The 13104-nt window shown below is 40.3% G+C and overlaps 1 protein-coding gene across 12 annotated transcripts in view; it reads right to left on the bottom strand.

Moving 5' to 3' along the window:
- The window catches only part of TENM3 (teneurin transmembrane protein 3), a 447649-nt gene that overhangs the window by 69218 nt on the left and 365327 nt on the right, over window positions 1–13104 (bottom strand). For 10 of the 12 annotated variants that reach the window (XM_088020902.1, XM_088020900.1, XM_088020896.1 and 7 more), the window contains one exon: window positions 11459–11605. In XM_088020902.1, the coding sequence (XP_087877028.1) occupies window positions 11459–11605 (147 nt within the window). Of the gene's footprint in view, window positions 1–11458; window positions 11606–12516; window positions 12538–13104 lie in introns of all 12 variants that reach the window. The other 2 variants (XM_088020899.1, XM_088020901.1) reach the window with 2 other exon arrangements.

Here is a 13104-nt window from a genome sequence, read left to right as displayed (position 1 = left end):
TGACGTGAAGAGTGTAATGGAAAGAAAGAATTTGCTAGTGCCTTCTCCAGGAACATCAAAAGGAAACCACATTCCATGGTCCATGTAAATATTTTGTTCGAAACATATAAACCAACTCATTAGTGGACAAGAGTGTCAGGTTATAATGATTTAGTGACGTTACCCCTTAAGATCATTCTTTCACTGCCCAGCTGATACATGAATTTTGATCTGCTTGGCAATGACATTTCTCAGTACAGATAAACAAAAACATTAGTTTCTGAAGACTTTAAATCATTCTTGAGAGATCGGACAAATGGTTATCCTCACACCTAAGTCTCAAGTCTTAGTGTGACCCTATTATGGCAAACTCAGTTGAAAATATCTAGTTGACCTACATATTTTATTTACACAAGGGCTTTTTTAAGTAACTTTTATTTGGAAAAAAACAAAAAACAAAAACAAACCACACTAGCCATATGTTTTGCTTTAGGCCACTCTTATTAATAGAATACAAGTCTGCTCCTTCATTATCCGACAGCAAACCGAGATGCAAGAAAATAAGACTAAATTGAGTTATGTTGTCCAGTCTAAAAGTACGTCAATGACAACACAGGAAAGGTCAGAAATAAGAGACGAGGGGTCCTGGATCAATGTCCTTCAGTCATTTTGCCCACCTGAAGCAGAATGTAGTGAACACTTGTGAGTTCTCCCAACGCTCATTTCCTCTTCTTTGGGCAACAGCTCTACACTTTCATTTATATACCCATCCGTCCCCCCGTCTGTCTGTGTGCATTTCCCCCTTCATGTTTGGTTCAGATGTGTCCATTTGACCTAACTTGTCTATCTGAAGTGAATTTCAGGAACTGTCTGCGGAGATTCCCCTTCCCCTTTCCCCTGAGACTTGGAGCTGTAAGGCTGTGAGGTTGGGGTTGCTGCCTCGATCCTGCTGCTCCTACAGGAGAACCTGTCTGGCAGCTCGGCATTCAAGAAGCAGAGCCAAGGGCTGGAGAGAAAAACAAGAGGTCATCGTGGCATCTTTAGGGTTTTTGCAACAACCTGCACCTGAGCTCCTGGGTTTTTCAGTTGGAGAAGCCAGGCTATTCTCTTCTTCCTTACGCCTGTTTGAGTTAGATTTTGTCACTTAAAACCGAAAGAGACTTAGTTTATCTAGAGACAGCAACTAAAAATCTCTTCACTATTTCCCTTGTAGTCAAGAAACAAGCTTAAGAGGTGAATACGTGGATTAAATTTATGGTGTTGGACTCCTTTTTACATTAATATTTTAATTTTTTGTTAGGATGATGAGTCAGAATTTCTGACAGGCAGATCTTCATATATATTGTTTCCTTTATAATAGTTACATTTGTATGCAGATGTCTGTTACATTTTTTAAAATGTGTTAATTATTTGAAAGTGTAGTTTTATTCCTTTGATAAAAATTTTAAATGTTTTAAGCAAATCAAATGAAACTGAGCTTTGAAATTTTATATAGATTTATCAAAATACTACTACTTTCTTAGCCAAAAGGCCATGAAGATGAAAAATGTCTAAATATTTCTCTGTATTTCTGGAAGATAAAACTACGCTACAGGCTTACTTTTCACGAAGCTATAATAATAATGCAATACATTGTATATATTTTTTTCTCTATCTTTCTCAAAGAAATAGAAGCAGTTATTAAGACTTGGATTTTTAAAGTAGTAGACTACTGAACTATTGCTCCAATATCATTTCTGGCTCAAAAGAAACCAATTAAAAAATAAAACCCTTTCAGTAACAACCCATGATTATATACTGAGACTATAAGGAAGCTTCAATTACGTGTTTTATGATATATTTAAGAGTTCTTACTCCATGACTTTTGAATGGGTGAGCAGATGCTTGGGAGAATCATTTAACACAAATATTTTATATTCTGGCAGGTTTTTCCCTTACGTTCATTCTTTAACCTAAATAGAAACTACTCACTAGAGAAAGTACTTCCAATTATTATATTTTATCTTCATTAATCTTATAAATTAAAGGTTAAATGCCTTCGTCCTCTCCTCCCCCCACACTACAACTACAGTATCTTCCTTTAGAAAATATATGGTACAGTTGCCGAAGAGGAATGCTCAAATTTAGTCATTCATCTTTGTTAGTTTATAAAAAGCAAATGTACATCTGGCATGTAGTCTGCAGGTCATAAAACTGCATGAGATTGACACCTTCTGAACTAATCAGTTGGAAATGCATTTTTACAAGCCTCTCTGCTAACATCAATCAGAGAAAGAATCTCATTTTCAACAGCCAAGATGCAGGGACACACAGTTTGTTATTTTTCTGCAGAGTTTATCAGTAACTTGCCCAAGCAAGTGACGGATGGTTATGAATCTGGCTCCCTATAACTTGAGAAAACATTTTTCAATCTTTGTACTTATATAGCTAGGGCTTTCTACTACAGCTAAGTTGATTACCCGCTTGCCCAAATGTACACCGTAGTAAAATTGTCTTTGTGGAGTAGCTTCTCGAAATCATTGAGATTCCTTTTAGTACCAGGAATATTCAGTTGGTATAAATTTATATTGGTATAGACACCATATCTAATAGAATTAATCATAAAAAAAATCTAAAAAAATCAGAAATGCTCAACACCCCACTGAATAATAACTTCAATGATCAGTTAAGAGCTTTTCTTTCTTTGCAATATAAGTGGTACTCTGAAGTAAAGCAGAGAATTTAGTTTATGCTTCCGTCCACTGAATCCTGAACATTATTGCTCTAGTTACCATTTTAAAACATGTTCTAATCTTACCTCAGGCTTTCGTTGGACTATAACAGTGGTTGGCAAACTTATTTTGCAAAGGGCCAGATAGTAAATAATTTAGGCTTTGTGGGCCATGCAGTCTCTGTCGCACCTTTCGACTCCACCTTTATAGAGCTAAAGCAGCCGTAGACGTTATGGAAATGAATAGGTGTGTTCCAATAAAACTTTATTTACAAAAACAGCCTTTGCCCCAGAGGTCATAGCTTGCAAGCCTCTCGTCTTGCTTTAATGTTTCTACCCTGCTCGATTTCCTTGGATCTTCCGATCATTCCTGACATTGTTTCTGGCAAATTTACACAATGCATATTTTGCCAGATTATTAAAACTTCTGACTCCAGGTCTTCTCCTAGGTTACTCCTATGCTGGCTTTGATCTGCTTGTCAAAACTCACTTGCTCCTTTTAAGTAGCTATGGATACCTGAACCTGTTTTTCAAAACCTTGGTTTACTGACTGGATAAAAAGTCATGAATTTCCTTTCAGTGAATTTTCCTTTTTTACTCAAAAGATAATTAATGTCCACCACCCTTCCCCACAGTATTTGGAAGGCCCTCTCCCCCATTCCAAATTAGAGGTACAGATAGAAATTCTGATAGAATAGTTTATCTGTAGACTTCAGAATTTTCAAAGGGTATAGGTATACCTTTCATTACTTCTTAAAGTCACCATTCTGTGATACGCATGAAATTCATTTATTACTGAATTGGAATCATGTTTGGCTTTCTGACTCTTCTTGTTTTCTTTTTGTGTGTGTGTGTGTGTCTCTATGTTCACATATGTCTTCAGGCTGATCATTCTTCTGCATTTCAAATCCACAAACTGCCTTCTAGATATTTCCATCTGGATATTACACGGGCAGCAACAACTTAGTGGATCTAAAACACAGCATATTGAATCTCCTCTAAACACGCTGTTTTCTTCTGTTATTTCCTATTTCGATGAATGGTCCATCATCCACCCGTCCAGTCTCTCAAAGTAGAGACCTGAGGGTCATCCTTGACTCCTCTCTTCCTTTTTCTCTGCACCTAATCAATTACCAGGTCCTTCTTTCCTTCACCCCAAATATCTCTTCAATCAGTCTCCTTCTTTCCATTTCACTGAAAACGCCCTTCAGGCCACCATGGTCATCTCTCGAGGAGATCTCTACGATGGTTTGGTTTCCTGGGTTCCCGCCTTGTCCCCACTATTCATCCTCTACAGCTCCATCAGAGTCATCTTTGCAGAAATCAGATCTGATGACTTCACTTCCTAGCTCAAATACGTCCTCTCCTGCCTTCTGAGTAGTCAGGACTCCTTACTGTGGGGCTTTTAAAAGCTTTCACCATTATTGTTTCCACTGCCCGGAGACCTCTGGTCTGCTCTCTAGCTCCCTACTCCCTGGACCCCCAACCCCACTCCCCATTCCTTAAGCCAGCAGCTCAGGCAATGGCTCAGGAAGCTCCTTGAGAGCTGAGTTCGCCACTGTATCCGCAGTTATCTAGTGCACTTCTTGGCACCAAGTCAGCATACAATGTATTTGCTGAAAGAATGGAAGAATGGATTCAGTTCCTAGAGACAATTAGATTGAAACAGATCAAAATGATGTCTTAAAGGTGCAGCAGAGACACCCTCTTGGTTTTCTTTCCTTACCCTTCTCCAACCCTCAATACTATGCTCACCCTTGAATTCTGGTTTCTTTTTCACCCAAACAGTTATTTTTTAAATGTTCTGATTAATTTGACATTAACCAATCCACACAATTTTAAAAAAGCATTAGAAGAAATGATATGAAACACGATGTATAATCTTACAAAGGGAAAAGGCCCTATCTGTTTTTGAAGACACACAACCCAGAGTTCGTGAAAAGATACACCTCATCAGAATTGACCTCATATCAATGGAAACTGCTACATGATGAAAGACACCTTCAGAAAGTTAAAAGAGAAGTGAAAACCTGGGATAAAATACCTGCAATACGCCTAACAGAGAATTAATAAGTAGCATATACAAAGAAGTCCTAAAAATTAAAAAGGATAATCAAGCCACTGATAGGGAAAAAATGGGCAAGAGAAATAAATAATTAGCAAAAGAAGAAATACAAATGGCCAAGAAGCATGTATACGGATCACCAATTGAATCAGTAATTAGAGAAATGCGAATTAAAACAATAAAAATGGAATCGTTTTCACCCATCAGACAACATTCCTACTTTTCACTTGTTGGGCAATTTTGTTTGTGTATTATGATTATGTACAGACTATAGACATGGAGAAAATAAACACTCTTGTACTGATGACGTTACAAGTGGCAAAACCCACTGCAAGGCGATTTGGCTATGAAATTTAAAAATTTAAATACCCCTTAACCTAGGAATTTCGCTTCTTAAAATCTGTCCAAAAGAAATACTTGTACATTCACAGAAGGATTTATATGCAGATACACACACAGAGAGACAGAGAGACACACTACATATTTGTCTTTACACTAAGAGCAAGAAAAGAAAAAAAGAAACAACTAGGCTATTACTAATAATTATTATTAATGTAGTAGCGGTAAAATTAATGACTACGTCTGGGTTTCTATTATAAAGAACGAGGTAGACCTCTATGTACTGGCTTGACAAAAATCTCTAAAAAGATAGATTCTTTGGCAGAATCAAATTTCGAACAGCACCTATCGCACTTAAGTTTAAAAACATAAATGTGCCTATAAATTCACTGAAGGAGGAGCAGAAATATGCACAGCAAGTCGTTGACAGCAGTTAACTCTTTGACAATGCGAACGCACTCATTGTACACTGTGGTTACTACTTCTCGCCATTAATACAGAGGTTCTTAAGGTGGAGACACGTGCATCAAGGAGACCTGTTTCTGAAGACGTCCTGGGTCCCGCCCATTTCTATAGTCCGAAACCTGAAGTAGGAGCTACTGGTACTGGCTGTAAATTATAGGGAGGACTTTTAGTTCCAGCCTGTGTGGCTCTGATTTTTCTCTCCCCCTAGAGCTTATTCCAGTATAGCGGTAAACCCCCGTGTTCCTTGTATACTATTGGGCAACTACTGGGGTGCCTTGTGTCGGACAGCACGAGCTGGACTTCTCGTTCCTCGAATGCAATTGACACTGCTCTAAAAATTCTGTGCAGAGCAAAAGGGTTCAGACGAGCCCGAGTTTCTCCCCTAAAGGCGGAGCTGGTAGAGTCTTTCAAACTTGTAATTTCCCCCCCAGATTATGATCTACCAGGAAAATATATCTGAATGCTTGGAGACTCTGAGTGCCACTCCTATGTTCTGATATCTGGAATCTTTTCTCGGGAAGTACTTATGATCTCCTATAATCCTTTTTTTCTTTTCTCTTTTCCTTCTTCCCTCCTTTCTTCCTAATTTCCTTTTTTCCTCCCTCCCTTCTTTTTGCTTTTTTCCTCTTCTTCTCCTTCATTTTTTAAGCCATCCCCCCTTTCTTCCCAGTTCTGGTACTCTCTATTTTATTTATTTAAATTTTATTTTAATATGTGTTTGGAGAACACAGTAGTCCCATCTTCCTGCTAGGACTTTTTAAGGAATCTATTTTCAAACATTTCCTTATTTTCATCTGGTAATCTCCAAACTTAGATGGCCCTGCCCACTCACCATACTCAATATGCTGCTTACATTAACATTTCATTCATTTTTCCACTTCTGGGTTTTACTGCTAGTGCACTCCCACATTTTCTTGCAGTCTGAAACTTCTGTTTGTGTTCTGTCTCCCTCTCTCTCCTGACTGTTTTTATCTTTCTAATTTCTGAATAACCTCAATTGAATTGTGCTTTCCTCTCCATTATCATCAGCCTCCACTTAAAAAAAAAAAAAAAGCCTGTTCTAGGTCCATCTTCCTGACATATTCCCACAAACTAATACTTCTGAAGGGCAAAAAAATAATTATCTAATTACAAGTAAGATGGATCACACCTGGCATTGTATTTTGGCATGCCCCTATTCTTACATATAAAGGTTAGTATTTTTGTGTCCTCAACCACCCAATCTCTAGGAGAGGGCTTGAGTCCCATGCCTTAAGAACCCACAGGGGAGCTATCCACTGGAGGACCAGACAGGGGAAGCAAGATGTCAAAGGAACTCTTAACTAGGAAGATGGGAACATGGTAACAATGATAACATATTTTGGAGAAATCATCTCGTTTATTTATTTATTAAAAAAATTTTTTTTAAGTAGGCTCCACGCCCAATGCGGGGCTTGAACTCACAACCCTGAGATCAAGACCTGAGCTGAGATCAAGAGTTGGATGCTCAACCAACTGAGCCACCCAGGTGCCCCAAGAAACTGTCTTGTTAATGAGTATCTTAAGTTGCTATAAAGGTAGAATTGCCTCTGGCAAGCTTTTGCATTTTGATGCTTGCATAGTGGGGCCACCATATGGGGAACTATTTAAAATCAAGAAATCCTCTACTGAATGAGATTCTCAGTGGGTATGCTAGGTAAAAAACAAGGGTGCTCATAAAAGTATGCAGGGAGAACTGGAGCGTGCTTTGCCAACCTGGGGCATGGACAGCATATCGAGGCTCGGCACTGCTTTTCTTGTTCTCATGTGAGAAGGCTATAATTCTGGGGGAAAGAGGGAAATAAAGAATAGAAGAAGAATTTCTCCTGAGAGTAACAGAAGCCTATGAGCTATATGAAAGAGTTAATGGAGTATATTCCCTGGGTATACTAAAACTAAAGGCTGTGGACAGCTATTAATGTTCCCATAGTTGAATCTGTTTTTCTGCCTATGCAGCATCCATACCCCTTTGTTCTGGTGATAGAATGTCAATTTTCCTTTGGCGAGGGGACGAGGTCAGGCTCAGACCCAGGCCTCCTGTAACCATTGAGAAAGGTTGTCTCCTTGTACGGGGGTTATTATGCGGTGTGATGTAAAAGCCAGAGCTGCTGGGGGGTCATTCTGAGGAAGAGACAGTCAACGAATGGTGCCAATGCGGAATAAGGCAGAGCTGACCGAAGAATTAACCCAGATTTCTGTTACCATTGTTTAAACACCTAGGTGCAGCTATCTCTGAATTTTTCAGTTGTATAAGCTAATAAGGTTTTCTCTTTTAAAAGCTTAAGACCGTTTGAGTGGAATTTCTATCATGCGCCACCAAAGAGTCTCTCCTGGTGAGAGTAACAAACGCAAGGGATATCCTTGTGGAGGGGAAGCTGAAGCCTGCGGTAGAGTAGCTGTGAGACAGACGGGGCCATTTTCAGAAGCTGACTGATGGGGACACTCGAGTAGCTACACAATGAGGCAGCAGAGGCTCACGGTCTGACACCCCAGTCCTGGTCACACTGCACTTAATGGTGACCGGTTCCCAGCTCTTCACTTGCCTTTTTGCTGATCTTAGCAACTTCACCATCAGAGTGCGTTCTGGGGTACGAACGGGAAAATGGCTCAGCCCAGAGGGAGGCTGACTCTGTAGGTGTGGAAAGAGTTGAAGAAGAATTATTTAGAAGCCAAGGCTAGGCATGCACCGCTCGTTCTTTGCCCTGAAAGTTTTCTCAACTAGGGCAGGGTATGGGGAGGTTGCTCCCAAAGCGTCTCCATGCTCTGTTGGGAGATGTTATACACAATTACCTGGTCCAGCGACTATTCATTTCTCACTTCCGCGGCGTGATTTAAAAATCGTCTATTCCACTGCCTGCCTTTGTCCAGAGGATCTGCTCCAACAGCCTCTGTTTGATACCTGGAGCTAGATTCGAGAAGCAGTTTGGGGAGGCAACTGGTTGATTCCATACAGAGTGGGGATCTTTGTCAGGGCTTTTACTGTGGCTTTTACAGACTGCCCTTAGTTCTGAAATGCTGGTGACCCTGAGTGCATGACAAGAGTTATTTGAGCCTTAAAGGAACACGGTCCACAGTTTGAAGTCCATCTCATGAACAGGAGATTCATTTCTTATGACTGTGTGGGTGTCAAGGGAGTGGCTACAGATAAATTCCCCCAATCCACTTTAATGGTAGCTTCTTCCTTCTGTGCCTCCTAAAGAATTCCCTCGTAAGACTGTCTTTTCTTACACATTTTAGAGACATAAAGGGGAAATGGGACTCCATGGGCAAAGAGGAACACCTATTTAGTGAGATTTAGATGTTGAGGATCTGTAGTCTTAGTGGAGATGGGGCAAGCTGGATTTGGTAAAGAAAAGTACATTTTAGGGGGGGGAAGGAAGATGCTTGGTCTAAGAAAAAATATGATTATTTCCCCAAATATGTTGTCTTTTCTAAACATTTTTAATGTATCTTCTTCAGGTCTGGGGATAGTAAGCAACCTTCTTTGTTCTTTTATTTTTTTTAAACAAAGATTGTGTTGTACAATGTTGCTCAGACTGGACTACTAGCTGTTTTTATGACATGCTGGTTAGAGCCAAGCCAATCTCTTCATTTGTTCTTCCTCCTTACTCACTTAACATGTTAAACTACTTAGCTACCTTCTGGCAAATTCACCATTTGATAACAAACTTACTTTGAACAATGGGTCTATATCAGCACAAGTTAGTGTATGTCATGAAATTTCAGGTACGGGCCTTATTTTAAACATTCTGCTCTACTGACCTCATATGATGCCAATGATAGCCTTAATTGCCAGATTATATGCCTTGATTTGGGGTTTGGTGTGGAAAATACTGTCTTTATTCACACAGTCCATGCTTAAGTCCAAACAACCCTCTAGCTTAGGTTATAAGGCAGCCGGGTTATGATCTCAGGGTATAATAAAGCTGGCATTGAGTTTCCTTCTCAGAAGATCAACAAAATCAGGTTAGGGACAAGAATAGAAATTATTAATGTGAAATAAGTAAAGAACCCACAGGAGGTCTTCTATTAGCTCAGATTTCCCCTTGGAGACGGAAGCCTAGAGATAGCATAGTTTCATGCTAATAAGAATAAACAAAGGGGGAACAGGCCAATTCACAGCTGAGAAAGTTTGGGGCAAGGGAAAAACCTCCTTAGCTGATAACAACACTAAAGAGTTGATTAGTCCCTAAATTACTCTGCCATGTCTCTGCAGACCTGGTCCTGCCGTCGTTTTCCCTCTGAGAGAGTCGGTAACCACCTCAATGTACTCTCCTTTAGAAGACAAAATCTGGAATATACGGTCAAGGAGGGAAAGAAGCTCCCTTTCTTCCCTAGGCAATAGAAAACAATGGGACAGAGGCTTCTTGGGGAAAAGCAATGAGGAACGCTGCCATCTGGGCTGTGGTCGGAGAGGATTAATGCTGCCATTTCTACAAAGCGCACCGTTAAGAGAAAGTTGAGGCAACAAGGTATCACTAGGCAGGAAAAGGTTTGAGGGCTAAGGACCACCGTATCTATCAGGACGAGAAGGAAGAGAAGCTTTGGCTCAGGTTTCTCCACAGCCCAAGTTAAAAAAAAAAAAAAATAGGGAAAACTGAACATTTAGCTAGAAACTAAAAGTGAGAATGGCAGCCCGCCGTCCGGAAGACGAGACACAAACGACATCTGGCTTGAAAATGGCGGTAGGCATGGGCTAGGGTGCGCATGCGCGTCCGTGTGTGCGTGCTCTCACTTGCGCGCGCGCGCGTGCATGCGCATGTGCGCGTAGTATGTGCGCATGTGCGTTGGGGAGCTGGCAAAGGGGAGGCTGAGGGTCGGCTCTAGTCCTTCTGCTTCCCAAAGAACAGTAGTTAGATCCACACTATGTAGGAAAGAAAAGACTGTTCATCTTCCCTGACACCCTCCTGTGAATTTCAGCTAGCCGAGACGACAGCAAAAGGAAAACGGGAGTCAGAGCAACTCCTACTGATGACCTAACTATGTGCCTGGCACTGTATTAAGTACCTGCATTCTCTCACTTAGCCCTTTCAAAAACTCTTTTGTCCCTATGTCACAGATGAAGCAATTGTAAAGTCACACAGGTGCAAGGTAGAGTGAAGATCTGCACTCTTCCCCAACACTACTGCTCCTGTGGACATTCCCAGAGAGCAGGGGGAACGAAGGAGGGGCTGAGGAAACACATCCTCATGCACAGAGCAAGTGGCCACAGGGGCCCAGAGAGGAACTAAATCCCTTCTAAAAACTCAGCCCCAAAGATACGCCAAAACCAAGCAGCTATCGGGGACACCCATTTCATCACTGGAGAAGAAATCACCGGCTCTCACTCTTTATTCTTTGAAATGAAAATGCGAACAGGGGAAAGAATTACTTCTTAACCAAGGGCCTGCGCTGGGTGGAATATCACAATCTTTTAGCAGGCTGTTAAGTTTAGGATAGACAGACACCGGGAGTACAGCTTCAAGGAGGCTGTTTTCTTTACTGTTTTTTTTTTTTTTTTTTCCACCCGTGCCTTTTTTCAGAAGAGCTTGGGAAATGCCCTGCAACTTTTGGAATGTTTAGTTATTAAAATATTGCTTTAGAGCTCCCAATTCACAGGGCCGTATATACCGTGATGAGGAGAATCGTCATCTGGAGATCAGGAAAAGCGATGGAGAACAATGGACATTATACAGTAGCTTGGTTACCTTGCCTTTTCCCTGAATGATAATAATCTTGCATTTGTTTCGGGGAAAATAGGGAGCAAAATCACTGGATCAGCACTCATACATTTTTCAATCAATCTAATCTATGGGGATCTCATTTTTTTGGCACCAGAGAGCTACGTAACTTATAAGCCTGTGCTCTGGCACACACTTGTTTTCACACTCAGCATTTCTTACCTCCTTCATTGTCCTTGCTATCTGTGCAGAGAGTCTCCATGGCTACATCGCAGCCTGCTCCTCTCCACCCTGGCTGGCAAACACAATGCCAGCCGTTTTGGTCCAGTGTACATCTTCCATTGCTGTTGCACAGCCCAGGACAACCCTCTATCAAAGGAGACAAAGAAGGAAAACACAAGTGACTTGAGTATTGAAAGTTTTTGCACCTAAAATAAACAGATAAGGGACACTTAGTGGGAACAGGCCTTTGTAAACAGCACAAATACTGTAATTGCACATGGATAGAAACAGCAACAGTCTCTAAGGAATCTAATTCTTATCCAAGTGGCATCTTTGATTGGCCTGACCCTTGAGACACCACTTACCTGTGCAGGACAGAAATATATGCAACGATCCACTAACTAGCCGCAGGCCAGACAAAATTAACTTTTTTTTCCCCCTTTAGCAAAGCAACAAGGTTGACCGTACGGTGTGAAAAAACATCTCGACAAGACAATTTCAGAATCCCTGGTATAGATTTTTAATCCGTTGTAGACATTATCGGCTACTCATTAGGACATGCCTTCTTAAAGCACCTTGTTGCTTTAAAAAATTCCCTCTAAATTCAAAAGCATGAAAGTAGGTATGAGGATGTGAACGATGTTAAAAAGACAACATTAATTTTATCTGGCCTCAGAGTTGCTGTACATTCATGTGAAATTACAGTGCATTAAATAACTGCACAAAGTATAGGCCAGTCTTGATGACTATACTTTATGCCAAGAGTACATTCCTTTTCACAGAATAAGCAAAGCCCAGGAAATAGTGAAGCAGCTTAGCATCTATTCTAACAAACATCAGGATTCAGGCTGCATACGGATGGGACAGGACCGACAGGATTTCCAACTAAATGTAATAGCTGTGCATATTTGATTACTTAGGACGGACAAAATGAAATACCATAAGGACCACAATAAAACATTGATAGACTGAACAAAAACACGGTAGTGACGTGCTTCAAGACAGAGAGCGAAGAGTGGTATTTTGTGACAATCTCCCTAAGGCTTTTATGCTGTTACCTTTATATCCTATCTTGTCTGCTTTTATGGGCAAGGAGGGAAAATTTGGGAAACAATTAAAATAATTTAATATATCCAAAATCTATAATTGTTTCAGTCTAACATGACATTAAAAAAAAAAACAATTTTTTGCCACTTCCTACTGATGATATCTGGCATGCGGCCAACATGATCTGTTTATGAGGATGGACACTTAGGTAGAGTTTGGTGTTCTTGTCTATGAGTGTGATGTGACACTGGCAGAAACAAGGATATAGATGCTCCAAAATTGTTAAGAATAATTAGCTATTGATCAGATCTCTTTGGACAGAATTATTTATAATTTGACCATAAAATACATACTAGCCAAAAATACTTGCTAGAGCATGGGGGTTATCCAGCTTCTTATAATTAGAATGCTACTCTTGTTTCAGTGACAAAATTTAAGGGAACAATCTGTTTAAAGATGTTTATTTTATGTCATTTTAAAAGAATTATTCATATACTGGCTTCCCCTCCTCCACTGTGGAACTTGAAAATATCTCAAAGAGACGTTCTGTCTCTTAAGATGAGAGCTAAGAGAAAGAAGACTATCTTGACAGTCTCTTG

This window comes from Eumetopias jubatus, unplaced genomic scaffold, assembly GCF_037043125.1.
Source record: "Eumetopias jubatus isolate StellerSeaLion01/CBP00866 unplaced genomic scaffold, mEumJub1_p1.0 scaffold_2, whole genome shotgun sequence".
NCBI lineage: Eukaryota > Metazoa > Chordata > Mammalia > Carnivora > Otariidae > Eumetopias > Eumetopias jubatus.
Note: the sequence above shows the minus strand (reverse complement) of the source record. Positions and strands in the feature narration are given on the sequence as shown.